Here is a 26,019-nt window from a genome sequence, read left to right as displayed (position 1 = left end):
CCTTAGGGACAGAAAAAGGATATTATTTTTCAGGTATTTAAAACACAACACAGAGGATAAATAGAAGTTATAAAATTCTGATCATCAGCTGACACATGTATTTGCACAAGTCCTGTTTTGTCACTGTTTTAGGTCTCTGAACTCTTGAGTTAAATTTCATGATAAAAACAAGGGATAAGTACATGCAACAGTATGGTAACAGTATCTTCACGACTCCCTTATGTGGTAGCTACACAGCCTTTGAGAGACACTGCAATAATAAAAGAGATGAAGTTACAGTATCAGTTTACAAGGCCCACGAAAAAGCCAGGATTACAATTGAGATGCCTTATGTGCAAGAACTGAGCAAGGAGCACAGCAGCTCAAACTTCATCAAAAGCTGCAGTTAACACATCAGGGACTGGGAAAGAAAATTGCCAGAATATGCAGATGAAAACATAAAAAAAAAAATCTATAACTGGGATTCAGAGAAAGCCAAGGGTGGAAGGTTCACATTTTTGCCTATATGCAATCCATCCATTTCAAGTAACACAGAACATCTGCTAGTATAGCCATTTAGTGGAAGGAATTAGTAATTTTTTAACTTAACATATGTACAGACTGTACCAATACATATAGAAATAGTCACATATAAATACATACACCCTTATATCCAGACAGAATATTTCTCCCTCCAAAAAACGTATTCTGCAATTGTTATATTTGCTACACTAAATCTGACGACTCATCTTCCCAACACATTGAAAAAAGTTCTAGAAAAGAACAGAACAATGCTGAGTTGTAAAAAATGCTGAAAGAAAGACGAGTTGCCAGGAAGTTTCAACGGTTTGTTTTAAAAACCCGTAAGTAGGTTTTTAAGATACTTGTTCATCCAAAGAATCACACACTGATGGAATATCTCCGTCATGGTTCTCAACCTGTAAAGTAAAATAATCTGCTTCCATTCTTATTCTTTCGCATGTGTCACCCGGCCACAGACACCACTGTACTCTTGCTTCTGCTGGATGCCTGCGAAGCAGCTGCAGCCAGGTGAGAGACCACGTCCTCAGCTGTCAGCAGGTAGACGTTCTGCTGGAATTCACTCTCCTCTTGTTCAGACAAGACTGGGGATGAATACGGCATCTCAACAGATGTTTGCAAAGATATACCAAGGAGTGAATTAGCCTTTCCCAGTTGTTCAACTCCTGTGGGCACCAACTGGCAGAATGCCTTGCACATTCATTCCAAAGTATAATCAAGTTTTTGTCCAAGTCACATTGAACATATATCAATCAGAAATCATCCGGTTGCTAATTTCTAGCAACACATTAATAAGTCTTCAGGAAAAAAAAAATTCATCACTTCCTTTAAAAAAAAAATTTAAAAGTTTTTGGAAGAACGAACATGCTCCCCAAAAATTCAGCAAGCTAGAAACTGATGTTGCCAACTAACATTGCTTCCTCTAAGAGACATTTTTGTGTTTTGGCAGTGGAATCTGTACAGTTTATAAAGCCCAGTCAATCCCCAGGGCAATGATGGAAGAACAAATGCAGCTGCAAAAAGAGTAGCACAAGCAAGAAGCTGGGGGGGAGCTTTATTACTGGAAAATTTAGAACTTCAAGGGAATATCTAGATTTACCATAAATAATTTTTTTCCCCAATTACTTTCAGAATGTTTCTCCTGCATACATTGAAATAACTTAGTCAATATACACCCAAATAACTGGCTGATGTATTTCCTGTCTTATGTAAATTCCCCACAGTTTTCATGGTGGTTTTTTTTTTTTAAGCCAGTGCTAAAGACCCTTTGCCCACAACAGTAGCACTGTTTTTATGCCAAATAAATAATTCAACTACATATTTGGTGTACCTAGTCCGTTTCAATCTTTTTTTTTAAGCCTTCTTCAGCTACTGGATAACACTGGAAGGTCTCAGAGGTAATCTGATCCTCTAGAGACAGAGACCTGAGACTATTCAATTAAAAGATGTGCTACTCAGAAATTGTTGTAATTACTGAATTTCAACACATCTCAATAGTATCTCTCAGGCTCTGAGTATACCGTCACTTAATCCTGCAAAAGCCTGGGCTCTTGCCAAAGGAGGCAGCTCTGCCTCATTCTGCCCCTAGCCATTCATTCTTAAGTAACCCATTCAGATAAGAGATCCTTTTAAAAATTAACTAAAAATCCTACAAATTTTCAGCCAGATTATTTCCCTTATTAAGTCCACCACATGGCTACATCAACTGCTGCAAGCTCAAGAGGACAGACCTCTGAAAACTAATTTGGGCTTCTTTGGTGGGTAAGTTCTCCATCAGACCAGCATGCACGTCTCGCTGTAAGAGTTGATACAAGAAAAGAAGCCTCATGAAGATACAGGCACAGCAAGGAAAGAAGAGGACTTCTTCAGAAGGACATGCTTAATTGTGAAATCACACCTTTGTCACCATCTGCAGAATTGGTGCTGTTAAGGGACAGAAAAGGAAGAGTGGCTGGATCCATATTTACAGCCCACACTTCCCTTGCATTCCAATGGGATGAAAGGTAAAAACAAGATGTTGTTATTTAACTTTCTTAAACTGCTATATGCTTTTTGAACAAAACCAACATCATAATAGCTAAAGGATGCCTCCATTACTGTCATTAAGCTTAAATATAAGTGTAAGTACGTAACAAGACTTGGTATTTACTGTTACCTCAGTATTAAGCATCTCAAAAGTCTTTCCCACATCCATAATTGTAAACTAAAAGTTGCCTATCCAGTGAGAACAGCACCAGTGAATTTGCCACTTGTGTTAGTTTCTGTACTACTAGTGTACGCTTCCTTAGCTGTAAGTTTTTTCAGCACATGCATCCAGAAATAATATAATAAGTTATTAAGGTGATGCAGGGTCTTACTTTCCGCTATTTTATTATAACATATTGTGTGTTCTATTAGTTTCTTAAGTATTATTAAAATGCTATTTCTAATTCAATGAAGGACCATGCACAGGCTTAAACACATTTAAAGAGAATGCTATGAGCAAGTATGTTTTAATCTAAATTTGGAAGACTTGGTGAATAATAAAAGCCTCACTGTTTTTTTCTTGGATTTATCTAGCATTTATGATTGCCTACCTAAAATGCATTCTCTCATAGCACATGTATTTGTAAGCTTGGTTAATAATTAGCAGGAGATGAAAAAGAATAAAAAGTTTCTGATTATTTTTTTTCTTAAAAACATTTACAAGTTTGCAGTCATTCCACATACACATTCAATACAACTGCAATCCAGCCAGATAGGTCATAAAATTCCAGGACCTAATCTTCCAGAACACTACACACACATGTGAAGAAGATCCTCTGAAGTCAAAGGAATTCCACAGAAGGGCTGCCCCTCCTCAGAGAATTTTTGGTTTAAAAAAAAAAAACACACCAAAAAAATCCCCCCAAAACAAAGGCAGAATAGACCCAGCAAGCATTAAAATTAACTCTGAAAATCTTCCTTCCATTTCTTCTAAACTCACATCCAAGAAAACCAACCAAAAAAAATTACTCCATAGAGAACAAATCCTCTTGGAACAAGATCTACTGGGAAACTCCTGGTTCTGCTGCTCCCCTCATGACACTCTGGTTTACATTGCTAACTTAAAGACCAAAAAAAAAAAAAAAACTCAACACAAAACAAAGAAACACCCCACTACAGATGATGGGAGACAGTCTGCCTTTCTACTCCTACAAAGCCCAAAGTGAAGCTCCCTTGAGAAAGATACTGAAAAACATGAAAATTGCAAGATGCACAGCAAGTAAGCAACTATTTATTTTGCAAATTGTAATACAAATTGAAGTTCAAACCAGTTTTGCATAATTCCCAAGTTTTTCTTTGACTATCAAATACAGGCAGTTGTACTCAGAGGTCATGCCAGCTATTCAGGGGCTTCCTTAAATGCATGACCTTAAATGCAATTTAATCAGAATAAACAGCAAGAAGCAACAAGAAAGAGCTGAGTAATTAATACTGCAGTTTTAACCTATGACTGGATTTTGCCAGTCATCCATTTCTATGAAATTACTCTTTAGCTTGAACAGTTCTAAGGCACAGATGTACTACAGTTAAGACTTAAAAGAAAACCCAGACCTGCTCATCATGGGTGTAAGCACCACCAATAACAGCAGCTCCATGCCTGATGGCCTGTTTTCACTCACAACTGTCCTTGGACATTCTTTCAGGCCATGTCCTTTAAAGAAATACAGTTACCAAGGTGGTAAAGACCCATAGACAATATCTTTTTAAATTCCTCTCGAAGACCTAGTTCCTTACAGCATATTAAAGGAAGATGCAAATTTCTTGTTCTACTTTTTTTCTTTCATTTTTATCTAATTAAACACAAAACAGAAGTGTTCTTTCATACCATTCTTAGCCCTCTTTGCCAAAATATAATCTTACTCTCCTCATTCTACCTCATATAATACCTCACTATTTCACATCTGAGATTTGATTGGTCCTGTCTTCCCAGAGCAAAGATCATAGCTTCTGCTTGATTTGGGACATACCAGTTGTTGCTAGAACACAAAAGCAGTTTTTATATATTGGAATTCCTTAAACAGATGGGGAAGACACTTCAATTCCAGCCACCTTTTCAATGTGAATGCTTATACAACACAAAAAGAGACACTGGCACTCAAAAAAAAATTGCTTTCATTTTTATATCTTATCATATTCTATCAAAGTCCCAGACACTTCTGGAAGGTTCAATTTACAGTCTGAGAGACAAAGATTTTATTTACTCAGTCAAGCTAAGAAGTAAGGCATTGGAGGAGTTAGCTTATAGACATCCAAATGTAACTGGTGTACAGGAGAAGTAACCATACAGTAACTCTTTTGTAATTAGAAGTTCAAGCAATGAGATACATTAATACACATTGTTAACTGCGGCAGTAATCTCTTCCATGACAGGCAAATTAACTAAAAAACTAATTATAATGCTCATTTGGTGGCTCATTGGATTGTTGTGCTCTATGACAAAATAGGTTGTATTGACTATTTCACTTTTTCAAGTAAGCACTTTTAAAATAGGCTGTGAATATAGTCTACATTACACGCCAAGACATTCTCTCTCATTAAATATCATTTAGGATCTCCAGGCTCAGGTTTTTTTCCCCTATATGTATACTTCTAGATGTGGGCATTTTAACTAATAAATTTCAATGCACTTTCCTGACATCAGTGGAACACTTCAAAACTCACTGCACAGTCTAACTTACTGTCTGTAAGTTTTGATGAATATCAAAAAAGTAGTGATTTTTAAAAAATTTCTATTACAAGACTGTAACTATAGAACTCTTGTATTTTGCGTCATCTTAGCCAAAAGCACTTTAAGTAACTTAATCACGTTTAGATATTTGGTTTGAATTTTTAAAAAATTATCAAGCATCTATTTGTATCTCAAATACCAATTTTAAGAAGCCAAAGCAGTTAAAAATCATGAAGACTTTTACACGCCCATAATGTATTAATAGAATCAGCCGTTTAGGTATTCAGTGGTGAGCCAATATAAGACTTAATGTGTCAAAGAAATCAGCAGAGCCCAAAGTTGGGGAACAATAAGGTGCCCGTATTCTGTTCTGCCATGTGAGAGAACAGTTAGGTGGCTATTTAACACTGTTTTCACCCGGAGTGTCGTTGTTTAAAAACAACAAATAAAGCCAAACACAAGACAGAGTGGCTTCTGCTTCAGCATGGTCTGTACATAGCACCATACATGCCTTAGCTGGCATTTAGTGGACTACCTACAGCTAGCTAAAAACTAGTTGTACCTTGTCTTCACTAGTATTTTATATCAGATTAACTTTCTCATTATAAATATGACCATTCCCCTTTGCTTACCTTTTTTCTAAAGATGCAACTAAAGAATGAGATGAAGTACCTTTCTTTTCACACAAACAAAAAACAACATATTGTAATACAGAACATGGCATTACCTTGAAACCTACCCTCCTGCTTCTTTGCAGAGCTTCAGCTTCATGTTCTGGGTCTAGTTTGGATTTAGAGAAACATTTAGAGAAATTGGGTAACAACTGTCAGATATTTAAAGGGAGTCAGAAGTTTGAAAGGAACAGAAAGTAGAGATTTTGTTCTTGTTTCTTTTGGCTAGTAAGACAGTAAACTACGTTCAGTCAAAAGATTCCTCTTACTAATTTTCTTTCAGGTTGGTTTGTTTGGGGTTTTTCCCCCGTTTTCTCTGCAAAAATCTTTGCACAGTTACAACTGTGTGGCTCCAGACATACCAGAATGAAATTAAACTTGCAGCTGGCCAATGTTATCTTGGTTTCATTCCGATGATCTGAAGCTCAAGAAGAGCAGCACAGGTTCAACCCTCCCTGTGCAACTGCTTCTCTGCAGGAAGTGTCAAAAACAGAAGTGAAGCTCACAGCATAGGAAAATCTTTTATTAAGTTGTCTCTATTGTCCAGCAGGGTAGCTAGGGATTTGGAAGGCCCCAGAGAGAACCACAACATCCTGTGCCAATAAAGTAATCGCTACAAATAAGAAAAACTGCTGTCAAGAGAAAAACATATCGACATTTTCATTAAAATATTCAGTATACACACTTTTATATTGCAAGTACCCTAATTCTCCTTTGTACTACCTTGCCAGGGGAGGGAAAGAAGAGTCATGCAAGTAAGAGCTAGGCCTTGCACGCACAATTCTTAAAGCCCTACACCTCAAGCTCTGAGCTTTTCCTTACTCTAGTCAATGAGTTCCCATGGCCAAATAAGGATGAAGCCAGAGGACAAGACAGGAATGGAAAGCAAAATATCCTGAATCATCCAGTCTCTTCTTTCATTTCCTCCCTTTCCCCTTCCTTTCTACCAGGATGCCAAAGTATCATATGTACTCATTCCGAAAAGTATTAAGCTTCAATATTTTAAAAGGAGCAAGAGATTCTGGGGGTCAAATACCTGTCAGAATACACTGCAGAACCTTCCACCTCTGACAGCCAGAAAGTTTCCGAATTCCAACATACAACTACTGATGGCCGATCTATATCTGTTTGATTTCGTGCCAACATTGCCTTTGGGCCTAAATAACTTCCTTCCTTCTGGATGTTCAGGTCCTTCATGCATTTATAGACAGCAATCATACCACCTCGCTCTGAATCATCGTTTTACTTAGCTAAGTAATTTGAGCTCTTTTCATTCTTTCTCTTGAGAGGTTCTCTTCTCTGAAAGAGAACAGGGAAGCCTCCAAGATCATTTGCAAAGTGACAGGTTTGTATATGCTGGAAGCAAATGAGTAACTGGAGACTCACATAGCCAAAATTCCACTATACCAGGAACAGAGCTTTAGAAAGTGTTAATATGGTAGTCCACAGATGCATAGCATACTTGAACCACTTGACAACATATACAGCCTGACAAACACCTCTACTGCTGATTTCAAGTACTAACCAAAGGGGGGGAAAGGGGCAAACAGGGGGGCAAGAAAAGGAAATCACACAGAGCAGGAGAGAAAAAAACCAAAACACAAACATCTTACAGAGGTAAGCAAAAACCAAACAAACAGTTTTCAATTTAATTCCAAAACCCACCCAAACCCCATTTCCAAATTCTGGTGCAACTATTCTTTGCTATTTGAAATATTTCACAGTAAGGATTTAATATTAGTAGGATGAGGGGATATTTCCATAGTTAATTATTTATGGCTGTTTATAGGACAACAGGTTGCTGGATTTACTTTCACTAAGCTACCTCTTTTAAAAATACTTGACATCTCTCTGAGCCTGACAAAAGCTGGGTATAAGGTCTCATATATGACAAAGAGCACAAGTCTGGGAAATACCAAACAAATCAACATACAAAACAGAAAAGGAAGCAAGGTAGTTCATTGGTATAAATAAGACTCAACACTGCCATGAGTCTCCAAAAGTTTCCAACAAGTAAGTGGGTATCAGACATGTAAATCAATGTATCCACAACTACCCCGAAGAAAAATCAACTGGAAGGTGCTATACAGGGAGATATAAAAAAATATTATTTTCCCCTTATCAATCCAGAACAAAACCTGCATAATAGTCATATCATAATGCTTAGATACAATCACTAACTCCTAGCAAAGAATAGTTTTTTAAACAGCTCATCTCTCAGTTAATCATCAAAAAAGTTTGCTAGAAATGTCACAGCTAGAACTGCTATACACTGAATTTTATGGTTGGGGTTTTTTAATTTTTTTTTTTGTGAGATGTTTGGGTGGTTAAATGAAATCTGAGCCTGTCTGAAGAAGGTGGCAACAATGACACATGCAGGACACTTTAAAGCCCAAGGTTTGTAGATCTCACTGCAGTTCTGCCTCACATACCTTTTGTCAGAGTGGTACATACAGAGCTCAGTTTACATATCCAAGGGAGACTGAACTGACCATACAGGGACAAGATTCTGTTCTTCCAACTTGCACGTGTGTTTCAAGGCTCAGTTAAGAGCTAGCCCATCATCTTAATCTAAAAATTAGGTGGTGAACACAGGCCTGTTAGCCTCAAAGAAAAACCTTTTATAACACTTCATTACTTTAGGACACTGACACTGTATCTGCGTCACTAAAGCCACCATGCTCACACAGATCTGTGAGATCAACAGAGACTTCAGGAGCAACATGCAACAATCCAGTGTTCAGTCTTTTTTTGCCCTGCAAGTGTACCCATGATTAGCTCAGACCTACCTTCCACACATTCATACAGTGTCATGTTTGTATTACACACAGGAAAGCTCGGAAGCATTCTCTCCAAACACACTCACTGATGTACCTCACATTGCCGGCTAATTACTGAAAAAACAGATTTACTGAAACTAGTGTTAGTTTGGTTTAAAGCCAGGGAGGAGGAAAAACAAAACACCTTTTCTACAAATCTGTGATTTTCAATATAATTTCTCCCACACACGCAGTTATGAAATATGCCATTAGAAGGGTATAATTTGGTACTTAATAGATAATTATGTAATCTAAGAATTCAGCAGATGCCATTAAGGACTACGAGAAGAGAGTTAATACAAGTTTTCTTCTCTTTGTTTTTTCCCCCAGCTTATGCACCTTGCAGATCTGACAGAAGTTTTGTTTATTGCCGAAGCCACCGTCCACTCGTTCCGCTGAGGAGCCTCAGTAGCTACCGCGAAGGGGCCACGCACCCCCCAGGAACCAGCAATTCTGATTTTTCTGGAAACCAGGCCGTGCCGGTTTAAAGCGAAAGGGCTTAAGGAGAAACTAACCCAGCAGTGCTGGTGCCGCTTCACCGCCTGGGATACGCGCTTTTCCCGGCGGGGGCCTGTTCGCAGACCACACACGCACACACCCCGACACCCCGCTGCGGCCGGCGGGGAGGCGGCAGTGGGGGCGGCCGCGCCCGTCACCTCAGGGACGCGGAGCGCGGGCAGCCCCGCCGGAGCCCCGGCCACCCCCAAGCGGCTTCACTCACTCTGCAGAGCTGGTCCCGTTGACAGCGGATCCATCCGGAGCGGGGTTGAGCTGAATCGGCCCGGGCTTCTTCTTCGGCATTTTCTCCCCCAGACAGCGCGGAGGGTGAGGGACGGAGAATCCCCGGCCCCACTTCGGCCAGGTTCGAGACTTCCTGCGGCGGAGCAAAGTTGGGAGCTCCCCTCGCCGCCGGCGCCCCCGCGGGCTGCGGGCAGCCCCCTCAGCGGGCAGGTGCCTGCGCCGCCGCCAGACCCCGTCCGCCCCGCGCCGCCCCTGCCGCTCAGCGCCGGCCTCCCCCCGGCGGCGCCGCGCAGAGCTCCCTCCCGGCAGCTCCCGATGGGGAAAACTGCCCGGGCTCAAAATGTGCCCTTCTGCGGGACCGCGCCTGCGCGCACCGCCCTGGGCGCCCCGGCCCCCCCAGCGCGCAGGCGCGGCGGACAGGCGCAGGCGCGGCGGGCGCGGAGAAGCCCCGCTGAAGCCCTGCCCTCACCGCGCTCTGCCCGCAGCCGCGGGCGGCCGCTCCCTCCGCGTACCGCTGCCCCGTGTGGAAACTACTCTGTTCATCATTAAAATACAAGCCTCGGCTGGGGTACTAACGGCTGCTAAATATTTCCCAAAGCAAGAGCCTGAATTAAAAATGGAAACGGAGGACGGCAGTTACAAAACTGCGAATTATACACAGCAAAAGGAGTATGAAAATGAAATGCCCGAGCTGCTTTTGCTGGGGGAAGGGCCAGATTGGGTCACAGATTTCCCACGTTAATGCGATGATGGTTTTATGTATGTACATTTCTCTGAAGTTCTGACTTGCATCACTAGGATTTGGGGTTTTGTAATTACGTTACTTCAGTGAACCTAAAAAATATAACCAGGAAAATTTTCTTTTCCAGGAGCTCTCTATCATTTTTTGGCATGCAAAAGCAAGAATGTACGGCTGAGAAAGAATGACTTATAAAATAAATCTTAAAAAAAAATCGATGTTCTATATGGGGATTGCATTTTGTGAATCCACTACTTCTTTAACAGTTTTGAGGTCAGACACAGAAGTCCCGAACCACTGGGCAGCACGCCTGCCACCCCCACGCCGTGGAAGGAACGGAGCCTCTTTTATACAGGTAATTCTGGGGAGAAAAACACCAACGTAAATACGAGGTTAAAATTTCGGAGCACAAAAGCCACCTTTCTGCTGAAATAAAGCTTCTACCTTGGGATTTGAACTGACCGTGGCCTTGCTTTAACATCAACTTGCTTCCATGCGTCTCTAACATACTGATTTTTTAGAAAATAAGTCTGCCAAGTAACGTTGGAAGAGATGTGACCCCCCGCAGCGAGCGTGGCAGGAGCAGGGTGGCACACAGGTGGGGTGAGGATGTCCCAGTGCCCCTCACAAACCGGGCTGGCGCAGGGGACAGAAGTGTTGTCTCCAACAGCGTGTGCAGCTGAATATTCCTGCTCCAGGCCAGCGGTGGTGTCCTCTGGGGGGCGTGACTTTAACAGCGATGGATATCTCTCTTCTTCAGTCAGTAATACCGCTCCTCCACACCAGTTCTCTTCGCAAGCAGAGGAATTTAAATGTAAAGATTCCTGTTACTTAGTTGTAGATCTTGGGGGAGGATGGAGTATTAAGAGTACTACCAATGGCCCTATTTGGATCAACAAAGCCAACCTGGATATTACACACATGCAGTGCTTAAAATGATGACATTCCTATGCTAATCGTGTGATAATAGTCAAGAGATAAAAGGAATTAGGTCTATTTGACTTTTCTGAACAGAGCGACAATACAATCCTACCTCTACTGCTGAAACGCTGTGAACAAATTTGGTAAAGTTTGTGCTTCTTTGGAAGATCAACTTCTTGTGGTCTGAATGCAGCAGAAGTAAAGGTGAAGACTCTTTTAAGGCCCATATGCTTAGAAGTTATGCATCAAGAAGGGCTTGCAGATTTCTTCTGCTTTCTGACACAGATGAGAAATTCTTTCCATTTCCATTGCAGGTTTGTGTACCGGACGTTGCTCTACCTGTCAACAAACATGACACATCTATAAGGAAAGGCTCTACAGTTACTCATAAATTTGCTTCAGTGGTAAGTGAAACCTCTCACAGACATGTAAGCCAAGAACAGAAGCAGCACTGAACGACCCGGTGCCGAGGTGGTGGTGAATGTCCTGGTGTGGGTAGAGGAGTGACAAATCAGTTCCTTTGGCAGTTCCAGCACTGACCACAACCACTGCTATTTGATTTCTGGGCTTTCTTGCCTGAGAGCAGGAAAAGATCAATGCCTAATGCCTTTCCTCCCTGTCGGGCGGATGCTCCAGCTTCAGGACAGTGCGTGTGTCTCTTGGCGAGGAGTGGGAACCCTTTGCATGCTCCTGCTGTGTTCCGTGCCTGCAACAAGCACAGACCTCCACCCTGTGAAGCAGTTCTCAGCCACGTGCTCTTTATCACGCATTCCATAAAACACAATTTTTTGCTGAGATTCCCTAACTTTGGAAGCACGACAGTCTTTTTCCGATACGATGTAGACACGTGAATATGTAACTTCTTTGCAACTGTGGACAGGTTTTACACTCCAATGAGTTGATTCAGCCACAAATTAAAATATAAGAAATTGCGATAAGAAATACTGGGAATATAGTTATTTAAGAATTTTTAATTATATGTTATTTTCCTTTCTTTTTTGCTACAGGATTAAGGCACTATAGTAAAACCGAACGACTAGTGTTTACAGTGACTCATGCAGTATCAAGTCTTTCTATGCTGAAATCAGACTTTTTTTCTGAAAGACACTGAGTTGCAGCTGAGTCTGGTCTTCTCTTTACACAACTGTGTGTGAGGAAATGCAAGGACTCTTTTGTCTGAAACGCTGAACTCTGCAGAGAACATGTGAATATTAGACAGGTATTGAATGCACAATTACTATATATGCCCCATATAATTGCAGTTGCACTAAGCCATAATTGCCCACATGAGTTATGTAACTATAGTTATTCTACTGTGTTGCAAAGTATGGCCTCTTTTTCTCTGAAAAGATGATTGCAGGGAAGGTTTATTTTCGTCTAAATATTTGGACTGAACAAAGAAGAATTTTTGTTGTGAATTTTCACAGAGTTTGAATTAGTTTGGGGGGTTTTTTTTGCCTTGTAACAGTGCTTGGTTTTCTCCATCAGAAAAACAGCCTACACAAACAGGTGAGTGACTGGACATATCTACTGAAAGCAGAGGTTCCAGCATGCAGAATTTTTGAAACACAGCAATAAATAAGTGTGGATAACACTGGTTGACTCAGCTGACAGCAAAAGTGCAGAGGAAATTCCACAACAAAACTTATATTGTAAATGCTTTGTACAAAGCACTGGTCTGAATTCCATGTTTTAATTTTCTGTGGTTTGCAAAAGTAAAATAATATTTTTAATCAAAGTAGTCATTAAAGCTTTTGTAGCAACTGAAATTATTAACAAACTTCCCTATATATAATGCGAAAATGCTGTATCATTCCTAACTTCTTACCCATTTCTAAAGTAGAAAAGATTAAATTATTATTTTCACAGCTTTGCCGTTGAAAGACATACTCCCTCTATCCAATTCCAGCTACTAAGAGACAGCTCCCTCCTCTGGAGCACTTTATACTTGCACTGTAAACATGCAGAATCTGAAAAATTACTGAATTCACTCCTCTCTTTTGAAGTCCCGTTGACCTGTAGCATGAAAACAAAGGTATTTCGAATTGACTGAATATAGAAATAAAGTCATGGGTTTATGAATTGATGGCACCACAGGGAATCATTTCCGTGTAACTGACGCTGCCACTGCCGAGTTCCTCCGGCCCTATCGTACCCCTGGAACCTTAGAAAGACCCAAGAGCTGGGTGGCCTCTGGGCTTTGCTCAGAGCATCCTAAAACACCTTATTTGGGTTTTGTTGTTGTTGTTGATTTTTTTTATAATGGTTGTCACACCGATCATATTGAATGACCAGTTTTCTTTTACATGATTACATAGCACATTTGCAAAGTTTCAAGATTGCTGTAGGTTGGTTTGAACTTCTGTAAAACAAATAGGTTTCACTTCAGTGCATTTGCAATTAAAAATTAAGCATATATTCCCAGCCAAAACAAAACACGTGTTTTGGGAATTTGAATATTCTCTGCGGAAGGAACTGTGTTCTGCTTTACGAACAGGTGCTTCTCAAGTTGGATGACAGAGGAGAAGACGAAGAAAAAATAGAAGGTAGTGTAATCTCTACGAAAGACTTCTGAGCAGGGAGACTTTCTGATTTATTGATTCCACCACTGCTTTGAAAAATAGAACTAAAATATGTCTCTGTAAACAGAAATGGAAAAAAGAAGCTTGTTTTCATCACTACTTTTTTCCCTCTTGGAAACCTGAATTTTTTCTAGTTTCTTGCATGAAAAAGAAACTGTGATTACTGTATAGATTAACTGCATCACTAAATTAAGCCAGCTTTTAAAGCTCAATTGCAACATATTTTACTGCTAAAACATATGCACGCAAACTTTTATTTGTAAGATTTAATACTTCTTAATCTATTTAGTGCTTAACAAAGCAATTTAAGGAAATAATTAGTCCCATAAGCAATGGAATTTAAGAAGCCTGATTCGAATTTGACCGAAATTGGCCAACAGGATCAAAAATTATTAGAAGGGGGCTGACAGACAAACTGACTTTCAAACAGCGTGAGATCCCAACCTGTCTTGCAAATCTTGTTTTCCTCAAGAAGCAGGGATTTAAGAGAACACCGTAGATCCAAACACAATCTTAAATGTTTTGTAATATACTAAGAGCTTATAAATTAATGTTTAAGGTGACTGTAAAATATAAAATTTAGTTTAGATTAGCAAGATATAAGTGACAAATATCTGAAGTTTGCTAAATCCGGAAGATGTGATCTCCCACTAACACAGCTACAATGGTACCAGTTTTGTGTAGGGTCTATTGAATGAACAGCTTTGCCAACATAATACTTAGAAGGTTTTTGCAGAACAAGTATGACTCCCATAGGAGCAAAACCCTTCAAATGCGTAAGTAGCCAATTATCCATTTTACAGATTTTCTTTGCCATCTATTACATGTAACATAAACCAGGAGAGAAGACTGAAATATAAAATAAGGTGCTAATTTTTTGCAGTTTTTCTAATGAAATGACACTATTCAATACAGAAATAAACAAGTGATGTTTCTGTTTCACCTAAACTAGAAAACAGAAGTGTTTTCTAGAATAAAGGCAAGCTATGGGTTGTTTTTGTTTTGGTTTGTTTTTTTCCTGACTTATTATTTTATCAGCATGTGGCTGGTTATTCATTTCCTGAGGAAAAAACAATAATCAATGCCTGCCAGCATATGCTTTTCATTTAATTAGGAACATAGGACTGGAAAGAACCACCTAGGTCATCAAGTCCAGTCTCTAATTAAACACTCTTCAAAAATATTGATTAATCAAAGTTGCATAAATATCGTAGGTTTTATAACACCGTACTCCTCTGCAGAGACTGTAAGTGATCTTTTACTTTAATCCTTGTATATTTTTTATATACATAGGTATATATTTTTTGTATACATGGGTATATAAAAAAGGTATTTTTTTATACCTTTACCAGCACTTTTTTCGTATCTCTTATCTACCTGTTCCAGCAAAGACAAATCACCTACCCCAGGACAGAGCTCTGTCTGTGCAGACTGGCTGACCCGAGTATATGGAGACTGGCAAGCCATGTAAATTAATTCTACCTTCTCCCTGCCTTTGCTCTCAGAGAACCCTGCTATGCTATTTCTTTTCACTTAACAGTTGATTTCGCACAAAATATCGAGGGGCTTAAGGGAATTTTGAAATCTTGAGCCTCTAATAAGTTTGGTTGATATTAGCCAAATATTTAAATTCCAATTACTTCACATAAACCCCCTCCCATTAAATATTAAGGAAAACGTTTACATTAGAAGATGCATCACACTAATCATTATGAATCAGATATTTAGGCTACACCCAAAAAACCTAATTAATTTGTTTGTAAAGATTTTTTGATATGCAAATTATTTTCAATGCAAAGAGCTCATCATATAGACATTTGATTTTCAGTAATTTTATATGACACAAATCTCTACAGTGTTTTGAGCTGGAAATTAGCAGCACTTGATCTATAATTCTTAGTATATCTTTGTTTTTGTTTTCATAGCTCATGAGCCTCAGTCAATTGAAGAAACTGGCCATGTCTAAAAGGTTAAGATAAATGCGTTCAATGCTAACAAATCCATTAAAGTGTTCTCCCTATATTTAATGTATTCTCTGCCATAAAAAATGCTGCTGCATTTGGAGAAACACATTTTAAAGATTAACTGTTAAAATAATTTTGACTAAAGGATAATACTTGTTTTTTAACTGGAGAGGAACTGCAATTGTTTTCCTTTGTCATATTAGAAGGAATACATTAAATTAACAGAAACATTATATGTCTATATAGAGAAATAAGGGAAAACCAATTCCTTTAATGTATTAATGTTTGACATTAATTTCTCTCATTTTACTAAAATGAAGAGCCTGTAATTTAAGTCACACGCATTTCTACAGACTGACCTGTAAAAATACGAAAATGGAATTTTTGAGATGCAACAGCACTGGAGACCGTTGCATGGAGCTTCTCTCCTATTGTTTCTGCAGCCTGCAGTCCAAGTCTTTAAATGGCATTTTATGTGCACAGATGCCAAATCTCAGAGGACTTGGTGTATTTATTACAGTCTCGACAATTGGAAACAGTTTAGTTTTAAATTACCAGAAGGTTCTAGCTGGCCTCTCTATGGAGGAAAGCCTGGGATCATAGAATCCTACAATGGTTTGGGTTGGAAGGGGCCTTAAAGCCCCCCCAGTGGCACCCCCTGCCCTGGGCAGGGACACCTCCCACCAGCCCAGGTTGCTCCAAGCCCCGTCCAACCTGGCCTTGAACCCCTCCAGGGATGGGGCAGCCACAGCTTCTCTGGGCAACCTGGGCCAGGGGCTCACCGCCCTCACAGCCAAGAATTTCTTCCACACTTATGGTCTAAATCTCCCCTCTTTCAGTTTAAAACTGTTCCCCCTCATCCTATCATTACACTCCCTGCTCCAGAGTCCCTCCCCAGCTTTCCTGGAGGCCCTTTAAGGACTGGAAGGGGCTCTAAGTTCTCCCCGGAGCCTTCTCTTCTCCAGGCTGAACCCCCCCAACGCCCTCTCAGCCTGTCCTCACAGCAGATGGGCTGCAGCCCTCATATCGCCTTCGTGGCCTCCTCTGGCCCGGCTCCAACAGATCACTACCTGTCCTAGCAGCCCTGAGAGGCAGGAAAATGAGAAAGGGCTCAACAGCCACTATTTTAAATCCCATTCCTGGGGCCGATTCATAGCAGGGCCTGGCAACCTTAGACTCTTCGAATTAAACTCTCATCCCCAGCAGCTTTTACTTGAAGAGGTGGCACTAAGCCTCACCCGCGAAGCCCTGAGGGAAGCGACTCCCCAGCCCTGGAAACGCCTCAGCCGCGCAGCCCCTCCCACCGCCTTTTGGCGCCAAAAGCGCCGCCGCTCTGTCGCGCATGCGCTCCGGCACGCGGCCGGCCGCTCGCCTCACTCGACCCGTCCTGGGACCTCGCGAGACCCGGGGCTCTCGCGGCGCTGCCCCGGCGCGGGCAGGAAGCGGGGGCGGCGCGGGGCTGTGGGCGGGCCTGGTTCCCCTCAGGAGGCGGGTGAGGAGCCCTGTTCGCCTCGCGTCCCGCCGGTGGGAACAGGAGAGTCGCCGTCGTGGCCCCCTCTATTCCCCCCTCAGTGCCTGCACGCCTCAGGGTTGCTGTGGCGGTGTGAGGGGAGCGGGGCCTCCGCGGCGCCCGGCAGGTCGTAGCTCTGGAGGGAGACCCCCGCGAGCTCCTTCGCTGCCGTCGCTCGGCTCCTTCAGCCTACGGCTCCCTGAGGGTTTGGCAGCCCGGAGGTAGGGAGCTGCCTGGGGTGTCACCAAAACCGCCTGAGAAACAAATTTCCCATCAAAAAGAGCTGTTCCTAAAGCCTTGATTAGGAACGCAGCCGCCGTGAGACCGGGTCGTCCTTCTCCCCGTTGTGCTGATGTGCTAAAGTCTCTGGAATTAGCTTTGCTTAAGGAGAGCCGGAAAGGGGGAATCCTCCTCCAGACTGCGTTTCCAAGTGGGTAAGCTGTAAATCAGATGAATTATCACTCCCCCTCCTCCCCCCCCGTACTGCTTGATAATCGAGGATGTGAGCGAAAAACAGCTGCCTTGATAAGTGCTTTTGTTAGAATTCCATTTCTTTTGTTTTACTTCTGTGAGCCGTACCTGCCACTCCCAAGTAACTTTGATGAGTTGAAACATGACAAGCCCCTGTTTTATTTGGCCTGGCGAGGCCGGATTGTGTCATCCATCTGCATGGTATCTGTTACTTAACTTGCATGACTCTTTTTTTTTTTTTTTTTTTTTTTTAGTTGGCAAATCTTTTTCTGGAGAAGCTGTAGACATATTGTATGTAACTGATGTTTAGCTGCTTCCATGGCAGCCATTTCTTCTCACTCCTTCTCTTTAAATACTTCTGGTATTTCCTGCAGGAGGGGAAGAAAGTTTATCTGAGGCAATGATAGATCCTCTAGAGAACAACTTGTTTGATCTTCCTGATTATGAGAACACAGAAGATGAAACGTTCCCACCTCTTCCACCTCCTGCCTCTCCCGGAGGAGACGATGTTGAATGGGCTCAAGCTAATGGAGGTGAACACCTGTGACCCCTAAAGATTCCATTTTGCAATATAGACAATGAAATGCTGGGAGATCAGTATTATTGGTGTTGTACTTCACTAACTGGAGTTTACTGCATAAAAAGTCTTGTGTAGATAAGAAAGCAATTATAAATTTAAATTGTTACCACTTCTATACTTACGAGCTTGTGGGAAAAGTTTATTTTTGTAGATTCCAGGAGAATGTGCACGTCAATCTTCAAAAAATTCAAGCTCTTCTGACAAAATGTTGGTAAAAATAATTATACAGCAGTGATCTATAATTAACCTTTATGCATTGGATTTCAGACAAAGTAGGGATGTTGAATGTAGTATTCCAGGGAGGTGTTGGTAGACTTTGTAGAGCATGTGACCTAGGAAAAATCCAAGATGTTTCAGGACAGTAAAACTTAATTATTTGTATTTGAAATTATCTTACTGTGTACTGAACAAGCTAATAGAAAGTATAAAGACTTTTATTTTAACTATTGTTTACTTCTACTCGTATTTGCCTGTAGTATTAAACAGATGTTTTCCTTGATCTCTGCTCTGTCTGTTCACTAGAAAATAGGATTTTGAATAGATTTAGTTCCTTGATAGATGAAAAGGACAACTTCTGAATTCCTGATGTTCAAAGTAACAAAAAGTAAACCAAGAAATCAGTATCATAACTAATTGTTAGCTCTGAGATGAGATGGGTACTGGTGCCTTGTCTGTTGCAGTCAAATAATATGTAGTGGCCCTAGTCAAAAAGTATATGGACTTTGGTTCTTAAAAGACATATTGATGGTGGTCGCACATCACCTGTGGTTTTCTTTTTTTAAGGCAATGCTGGTGGTTTAGGTCTGTCTTTCAGATCTGTCAGTGGAAACTTTGGGACACACCTGTCAAATTACGTTTATTGAAAATTTGAGTTTCTTAACTTTTAGAAGCAGTATCTACTGTCAATACACTTCTCATCAGAAATACAATGTAAGAGTTCTAAAATAAAGAAATTTCCCTTTTATGGAACCTACTTTGCTAGAAAAGTTGATTCCTCAGTATATTTTGCAGAAATGGATTTATTTCCAATCTGTCTTGTGGGAGAAGCATGGCGAAATTTGCAGACATTTGTTTGGAGTACTATACCTGCAGTGGATTACTTGTGACTGTTGTATTTTTGATGGGGTAGAAACTTAAAATTTGCATATCATAATTCTAGTTGATGTCATTTAGATTACATACTTAAAGTGTGTTATTGCCTTTATTAGAACCAGATGGAGACCAACAGTCACAAACAAAGGATTCTGCTGTAGCTCCACGGAAAGCAGTTAAAAGACCAATGCCTAAACTGGATGCCCAGAGGTTATTTTTTACAGAATATTTCTTTCTGTGATTAATTTGGTATATGGCAGTGGGGGAATGGTGAAGGTTACCGTGATTCCTGCTTGATCATAGCTAAGTCAAAGGTCAAGAGTTTAGGAGATGGAAGTGCCTCTTGCATGCTGTATCTCAACCTTTTTATTCCCGGCCTACCTGTATAATGCTGTTACTCATCTAACTTTCTTGAAGTCTCTTTGGGACTTAGTACATGACTAATAATTTAAGAGATATTTCTTATTCTTACATAAGACTCTTCCAGCTTGATTTTCTTTATTTTGCTCAAACATAGTACTGTACGTTTCTTTAATAAAGTGTGCTTCAAAACAAAACCCCAATATGATGGTAGCTGTAAGGTACTACTTAAAGTACACTTACACTTGACTTGTGTACAAGCTGGATGAACTCTGTAAAAAGATAAAGGGTTTTAATATTTTCTTTGCTGTTCTCACTAAAACTGATGTAAGTTCCTGAAAAGCAAGGGAAAGAATCTGAGCTTTCACTTTTTTCTGTTTTAAATATACTGATGAAGTTAGTGATACCACAGGTGGATGCTCTGATGAAGCATCTAATTAGTTTTACTTGGCCAATATAGATACAAGAACTGATTTCCCATGTAATCAAAACAAAAAAGCTCTTTGGACTAGAAATACGTGTACAGTTGACTTTCCAGATAAGTCTTTGGTCTTACAGAGTCTTTGTCCTATTTTGTGTGTTTTCTTAACAACTTCTAATTTTGTAAATCTTTCAGATAGGGCTCTGTAACTTTAGGCCACTTAAAGGAATGGGAAGTCGTTTTGGGGGTGTTTTGTTGTTAGTTTGTTTTTAATTAGAAAAAGAAAGTATGCGTTTCAAATAACTTTATCCATGTTCTGTTACCAGGTTAATTTCAGAAAGAGGACTTCCAGCCCTGAGACACATGTTTGACAACGTAAAGTTCAAGGGTAAGGGGCATGAGGTAAGATGTTGTGAGCTTTTGTTTTGTTTCTTGGGAGGTTAATCTAGACTTGATCGATTGCTGCCCATCTGATGTGGGGAGAATTGATATTACAGTCTGGTCAGCCAGCTTTCTAACACTATTTGAATGTACGCTGATAGGGTCTGTAGTTGCAAATTTAAAAAAAAACAACAAACAAACAAAAAAAAAACCACAAAAAAACCCAAAAAACCAAACCTCTAAACACACGTAAATGTTTCAATAAAATTCTTGTTTTGATCTTAAAACTGTTTTCCTCTAATTCAAAACTAGAATATCATGTCTGTGACTCTTTGTATTGTCCACAGAATGTTTTGGTGTTTTTTTGTTTTTTTTTTTAAATTGGAACGAGCTTATTATAAGACTGCCTGCTACATCTGGAATGCCTTTACCATCTCATTTCATGATCGGTTTCCTCTGTTAGTGAAAATCTTCCTGGCTTTTGTGATACCTCTATCCCAATGTTTTTGATATTGAAGAAAGTGTGACATACCACTTAAGCAAAGAGAAAGCAGTATTTTTCCTACAAACTGTCTCATTGTCTTGGGTACACTTAAACATACAAAGCTCATTTTTCTTTAAATATCATTTGACTATTGGCATACTTGCAAGGATGCCTGTGCATCTCTGGTTTACAGCAAACATTCATGGTGTAAACTCTGGCTTTGCAACTGGGGGCACAAAGAAAACTAGGCAGTATTGCTGATCTGAGCAAAAATCCTTACTGGATAAGGTTATTTAGATGTACGTTTTTCTGTGTGTTCTAAGCATCAAAATAAACACCAGCTGTGCCCCTATGGATTTTTTTATTTTCTAGGTTGTTTAAGGGCAGCTTCTCAGGAGCCTGTCAGATGTCTTACAGTATATACAAATGCTCTTCCTGAACTTGGGTCGCTATTTGTCTCATAGCTTGAAATTGCACTTAGAGATAATTGTGGAAGGAAAGGTTACCCATGCGTTTATATTACTTAAATTTTCAAGCGGCTTTGAAGCTGCAGGTGCCTAATGTTTTCAGAAATGTTACTCTCCCATTTCCCTCTGCAGTCTTCTGACTTCGCCAATTTTTACTAGCTGGATGTCTCATTTTATATTGTAGGCAGAGGACCTGAAGACACTTATACGACACATGGAACACTGGGCTCATAGATTATTTCCCAAATTACAATTTGAGGATTTTATTGACAGAGTAGAGTCTTTGGGGAACAAAAAGGAAGTTCAGGTACGTATTAATTCCTGTCAGTTTCTCCTGGTGCAGTACTAAATAGTGTAAGAGGTAGGTTTAGGAGAGCAATTATGCAACAAAAGAAGACTTAAGTTGTGCATAATGCTGAGGAGTATAATGTTGTTTAAATGAATTTTCTTTTTAAAAAAAAAACCCAACTTTCCAATATTTCAATACATTTAGATACAACCTTTCTTTATTTGAATTAGTACCTCAGAGAATTGGCTTCAGCTTTTCCAGGACATCTTTAACCAAAGTAATGTGCTTAAGAGTGATGGAACTGGTTGGTTTTTTGGGTTTTGTTTCTTTTTTAATATTTGAACCTGCAAAAGAAGAGTTATGAAGGATGTTGCTTCATCTGGCTAGATGGTAGATGAGGACTAGGAACAAGGCACTGAAAGTTGTGGGTCAAACAGACGTGTAGTGAAAGGAGTATTTTTTTCAGAGTTATAAAGTGTAAAGAGAAATTGGGAGTAGTATTAAAAACATAGCAATGTTGTACAAAAGATTTTGTTACAGATGAAATGCTGGTGTTTTAATTTCTCATTTGCAGACCTGCCTAAAACGGATTAGACTTGATCTTCCTATTTTACATGAAGACTTTGTGAGTAATGAAGGTATGTTCATTGTGCTGTTTGCTCAGTGGTTCAGTGCTCAGAATTACTTTACTTCACCTTGTACTGACCAGAAGTTAATGATCATGATACGCTTTTCTAATGTAGAAGAAATTGTTGAGCGTTCCTCTCTCTTTTAAAATCAAGCTTCTGTGAGACTTAAGATTACAAAACTGGCCTGATACTGTGACTAAAATGCTACATGTATATGCAAAAGTAAATAAAAGTGTGTGGTATACTGAAAGGAAATTGAAAATGGGTATCATTACCCACATTGTTGGCAACATTATTGCAAAAAAAAAACCCCAAAACTGCAATTAACAAGTGAATGTATTGGTTTGTGTTTACTCTTATGAGTGTGCAGTATGAAGAGCTCTTGGATCTTACTAATGCAGAAATCAAACACTCCTTACACTGTTTATACCACAAGCTGTTACAGTGCAGTCAGGGTGTAGTGTTCTTAGTAGGGAAAGTACTTGTTAATGTTCGTGGGCAGTTACGTCTATGTGTCCGTCTTGGCATATAGCTACTACTGAGTATTTCTTCTAATATGAAAATCCAGCCACTTAACAACTAGGTAATTCAAGAGTCTCTTCTGATCAGATAATGTTTTTAGCTAGACTAGAATCAATCAATTATTTTTTTTTATATAAAAAGAGAGAGCAGAGTTCACTTGGTAGTTCAAAAGAAACTTTATTAGCAGAAATGAGAGAATTTCGTAGTCATCCCTAAGCTTCTTCGCAGGTTTTCACATAGGTCTAGTTTGTCTTCACTTGAACCTCAGCCTCCAGACAAATCAGTGCTTGGGAAAGGTGTTCTGGTGGCTGAGTTAACCAGTGGTAGAACCTTGCCTCACCTGTGGGGACGGCCTTTGGGCTGTTAGTGGCATGTGGCTGTCTTCACTCTTGGCTGCATTTGCTAGAAATGGAATGCAACCGTAAGCAGCCACGAACAGTAAAGCAAATGGTTCCTGCCGACAGGGTCTGTAGAGTTATCAGATTTTTCTGTGCGATGGTTCCATACATTTGTATTTAAATACAGTGCTGATCTGTTCTTGAACTGTGTTAGCGAGTGTACTGCTACAGCTGGTCAGTCTTCAATTGAAAAACTTGAGTAGGTACCTTACAGTTTTGAAATAGAAACTGCAGATAGAGTATTGTATTAAAAACCAAAACCTTGTTGTCAGCTAACTTCTCTATTCACAGGCTTAAAGTGGTGCAGAGGCACAAGCATACTTGGCCTTAGGCACTCTCGAAAAAGTGCTCTGCTTCTCTATTGGTGGGTGAAGTTTGTCTCATGGAGTTGGACTGCCTCTGTTTTGCATGTGTTAATGTGGGCAAATGAGTAAATATTCCATAATAATAGCACACTGAATTCAAAACTGACTATTCAGTGCCTATGTTCAAACTTCTGTCTGACTCCTGTAACTAGTCCTGCCAATTCCCAAAGGGCAGTACTGTATGAGTAGGGGTGGGAAGAAAATTACCTGCCCTTTCAGTAGGGATTGCTGGAATTTACTGTCTCTTCTTAACTTTCAAGCACAGCTCGTGATTACTAACTTAACACACAGAGCTATGCCTCTCTAAATTCAGGCATTTATTAAGTGTGTTTGGGGTGTCTGATAAGCATTTGTTGTATACTCTGAATATCAGGCATGTGAACCTAGGCAGAAAATTGCCCGTTAAAACTAAATTACTGAGTGATCTTCAGCTGTCAATACAACTTTAAAATGTAGATCATAGAAATGCTTTAAAAATGTTCTCTTGACAGGTATTTAGATCCCTCTGAGTTCAAAATGTTGATTTCTGCCCCTCTTCCCCCTCCCCCCTCCTCACTTTTAACCAGATGGTGGAGGAGCAAGCAATGGGCTGGATACAGCCACTGAAGATGTACGTTCCTGCTCTGGCAATGCAGAAGAACTCAATTCTCTGTCTGGTACAACTCTCACGGAAGAGCAACAACAGCGAATCAAGAAGAACAGGCAGCTGGCCTTGGAACGTAGGCAAGCAAAGATGCAGTGCAACAGCCAGTCGCAACACAATGGTAATCGACTCTGTAAATTGAGTGTTAATGGTAAGGTCAGTAGCCTGAGAAGCTTGTACAACTGAGCTGCTGAGTCAGTTCAAGGAAATGGTAGCGATTGCTTTTCTAGTAAGTAGCAAAATGTGCAACTCTCAAACTTAAACTGTCTTCCTGTAGTCAGACTCCTCCAAAGCTAAGTCAGAACTGCTCTCCCTAGTTGTCACACCAAGTCATGATAGCTCTGTCTGATGAAATGAAACTCAACTTGCTGGTCATCTCCAGTTGGCTTTCCCACGGACTGTGGTGGGACTCTGGTGCTAGAAACTGCACTGTTAAACACAGCAACAGTGCTTTCTCATGGTAGGAATTGCTTTATGACCTTTTTTTCTTTTTTAACAGAGCTCTCTGCTCATTACATGGAAGAGGAGTTTAATACCCCAGTTGCTCAGGATCCCACTGACCTTATCGAAGACACTCAAGTTACTACAACCAAGGTTGCTGTTCCAGAAGCTGGAGATACAGAATTGGAATGTGCCAGTGAAAAGCAGTAACCGTTCCCTATACTTTGAATGACTTTCTTGACTGAAAGACCCCCCAAGTTTTATGTACTATCGTTATATTAACTGTTGCTGGCCCTTTGCACTCTGACTCCAGAAGCTTTATGGAAGTCTCCACCACGACATCTGCATGGTTGGACAGAACTCTTCTCTTGAAACTGCAGATGAGCAGCTCCCTACACCAGAAGTTCTTCATCTGCATTTGAGGCATCTTTTACACCTCCCCCAACACTTTTCAGGGCACCTTAATGAGTTTTTGGCCTGCTTTGAATTTCGTTTACAATTGATGTCAAACTGAAGTAACTGGGATATTGACAGTGAAGTTTCTGTTAAAGCTGTGTTGGTTGGTTGTTTTTCTTTTAATACAGGGTATGTACAATATCAGATAGTACTATGTCTGAACAGGTCAGCCTGGATTTTTTTTAACTTTGTTATCAAGTACCTGTATCTTTTTCTTATAAAATTGAAGATATTAAACTTCAGAAGTCAAACCTGAACTTCATATATGAGGCTGTTACAACTCCCTGCCCTCCAGCTTTCCCCATCCCTTGTGCTAGCTCAGATGTCTCTTCACAGATGAGTACATCCCTTAAGGGAATGTGCTTCGGCTTTGACCATGTTAGTTATCTCCCTTCGGCTGATTTTGTTCTCTGTCTCAAGGCTCTGTGTCATCCTCTTCTTACAGTCTTGTTTTTCCTTCTCCCTTTTCACTTCTGTGGAATGAACAAGAATCACCATAATGGTAAAGCCCTGAGCACAGGGTAGACTGTTGTTTGTAACAGGAAAGTGAATTTCTAGAAAGTGAATTAAGATGAGAGCAGCACTTAGAACAGATGAAATAAGTTTGTGTCAACAGGTGTTATTTTATGCCAGCTGAGAGCTAGGGCATTTCAATAAACAAAATTCTGTACTCCAGGTTAGTGTGAAGGAGTCTGCTTTTTATATCCTTGTAGCTGTGAGTTTAACTTGCTAAACTCTTGTGGAAGATAACCAAACACAGCTGTAGGAAATACTTAGGTTCTAGGAATTTAGGGACAACATGGGAAAGTAAGTTTTTTCAACAATAGTTCAAATAATTCACTACACTCTTTAGTCTGGAAG

The 26,019-nt window shown here is 40.2% G+C and overlaps 2 protein-coding genes, 1 long non-coding RNA gene and 1 other non-coding gene across 6 annotated transcripts in view; 3 read left to right on the top strand and 1 right to left on the bottom strand.

The window, feature by feature from the left end:
• MAP2K1 (mitogen-activated protein kinase kinase 1) overlaps positions 1-9,796 on the bottom strand; it is a 39,771-nt gene extending 29,975 nt beyond the window's left edge. Inside the window, exon 1 of the mRNA XM_063345672.1 lies at positions 9,424-9,796. Coding sequence (XP_063201742.1) covers positions 9,424-9,503 — 80 coding nt within the window. The 5' untranslated portion in view covers positions 9,504-9,796. The remainder of the gene's footprint in view (positions 1-9,423) is intronic.
• Positions 9,797-9,985: 189 nt separating this feature from the next.
• LOC134520717 (uncharacterized) lies at positions 9,986-12,786 on the top strand. Of its 2 annotated transcripts, XR_010072523.1 has the most exons (4): positions 9,986-10,202; positions 10,313-10,537; positions 11,418-11,507; positions 12,111-12,786. It is a non-coding gene; the product is annotated as an uncharacterized LOC134520717 (long non-coding RNA). The 2 variants fall into 2 exon arrangements; XR_010072522.1 differs by having other exon boundaries at positions 11,418-12,786.
• Positions 12,787-17,084: 4,298 nt separating this feature from the next.
• Positions 17,085-25,795, top strand: TIPIN (TIMELESS interacting protein). Of its 2 annotated transcripts, none has more exons than XM_063346036.1 (8): positions 17,085-17,589; positions 18,005-18,163; positions 19,419-19,512; positions 20,410-20,485; positions 21,600-21,722; positions 22,279-22,342; positions 24,185-24,382; positions 24,761-25,795. In XM_063346036.1, exons 2-8 carry the CDS (start codon positions 18,031-18,033, stop codon positions 24,910-24,912), a joined length of 840 nt encoding a protein of 279 aa, XP_063202106.1. In that variant the 5' UTR covers positions 17,085-17,589; positions 18,005-18,030; the 3' UTR covers positions 24,913-25,795. The 2 variants fall into 2 exon arrangements, with proteins under 2 accessions (XP_063202106.1, XP_063202105.1); XM_063346035.1 differs by having other exon boundaries at positions 17,085-17,593.
• LOC134521248 (small Cajal body-specific RNA 14) lies at positions 23,229-23,365 on the top strand. The gene has a single exon (XR_010072705.1). It is a non-coding gene; the product is annotated as a small Cajal body-specific RNA 14 (non-coding RNA).
• Positions 25,796-26,019: the final 224 nt, after the last annotated feature.

This window comes from Chroicocephalus ridibundus, chromosome 9 (assembly GCF_963924245.1).
Source record: "Chroicocephalus ridibundus chromosome 9, bChrRid1.1, whole genome shotgun sequence".
NCBI lineage: Eukaryota > Metazoa > Chordata > Aves > Charadriiformes > Laridae > Chroicocephalus > Chroicocephalus ridibundus.
This window is presented reverse-complemented; position numbering and strand designations above follow the sequence as displayed.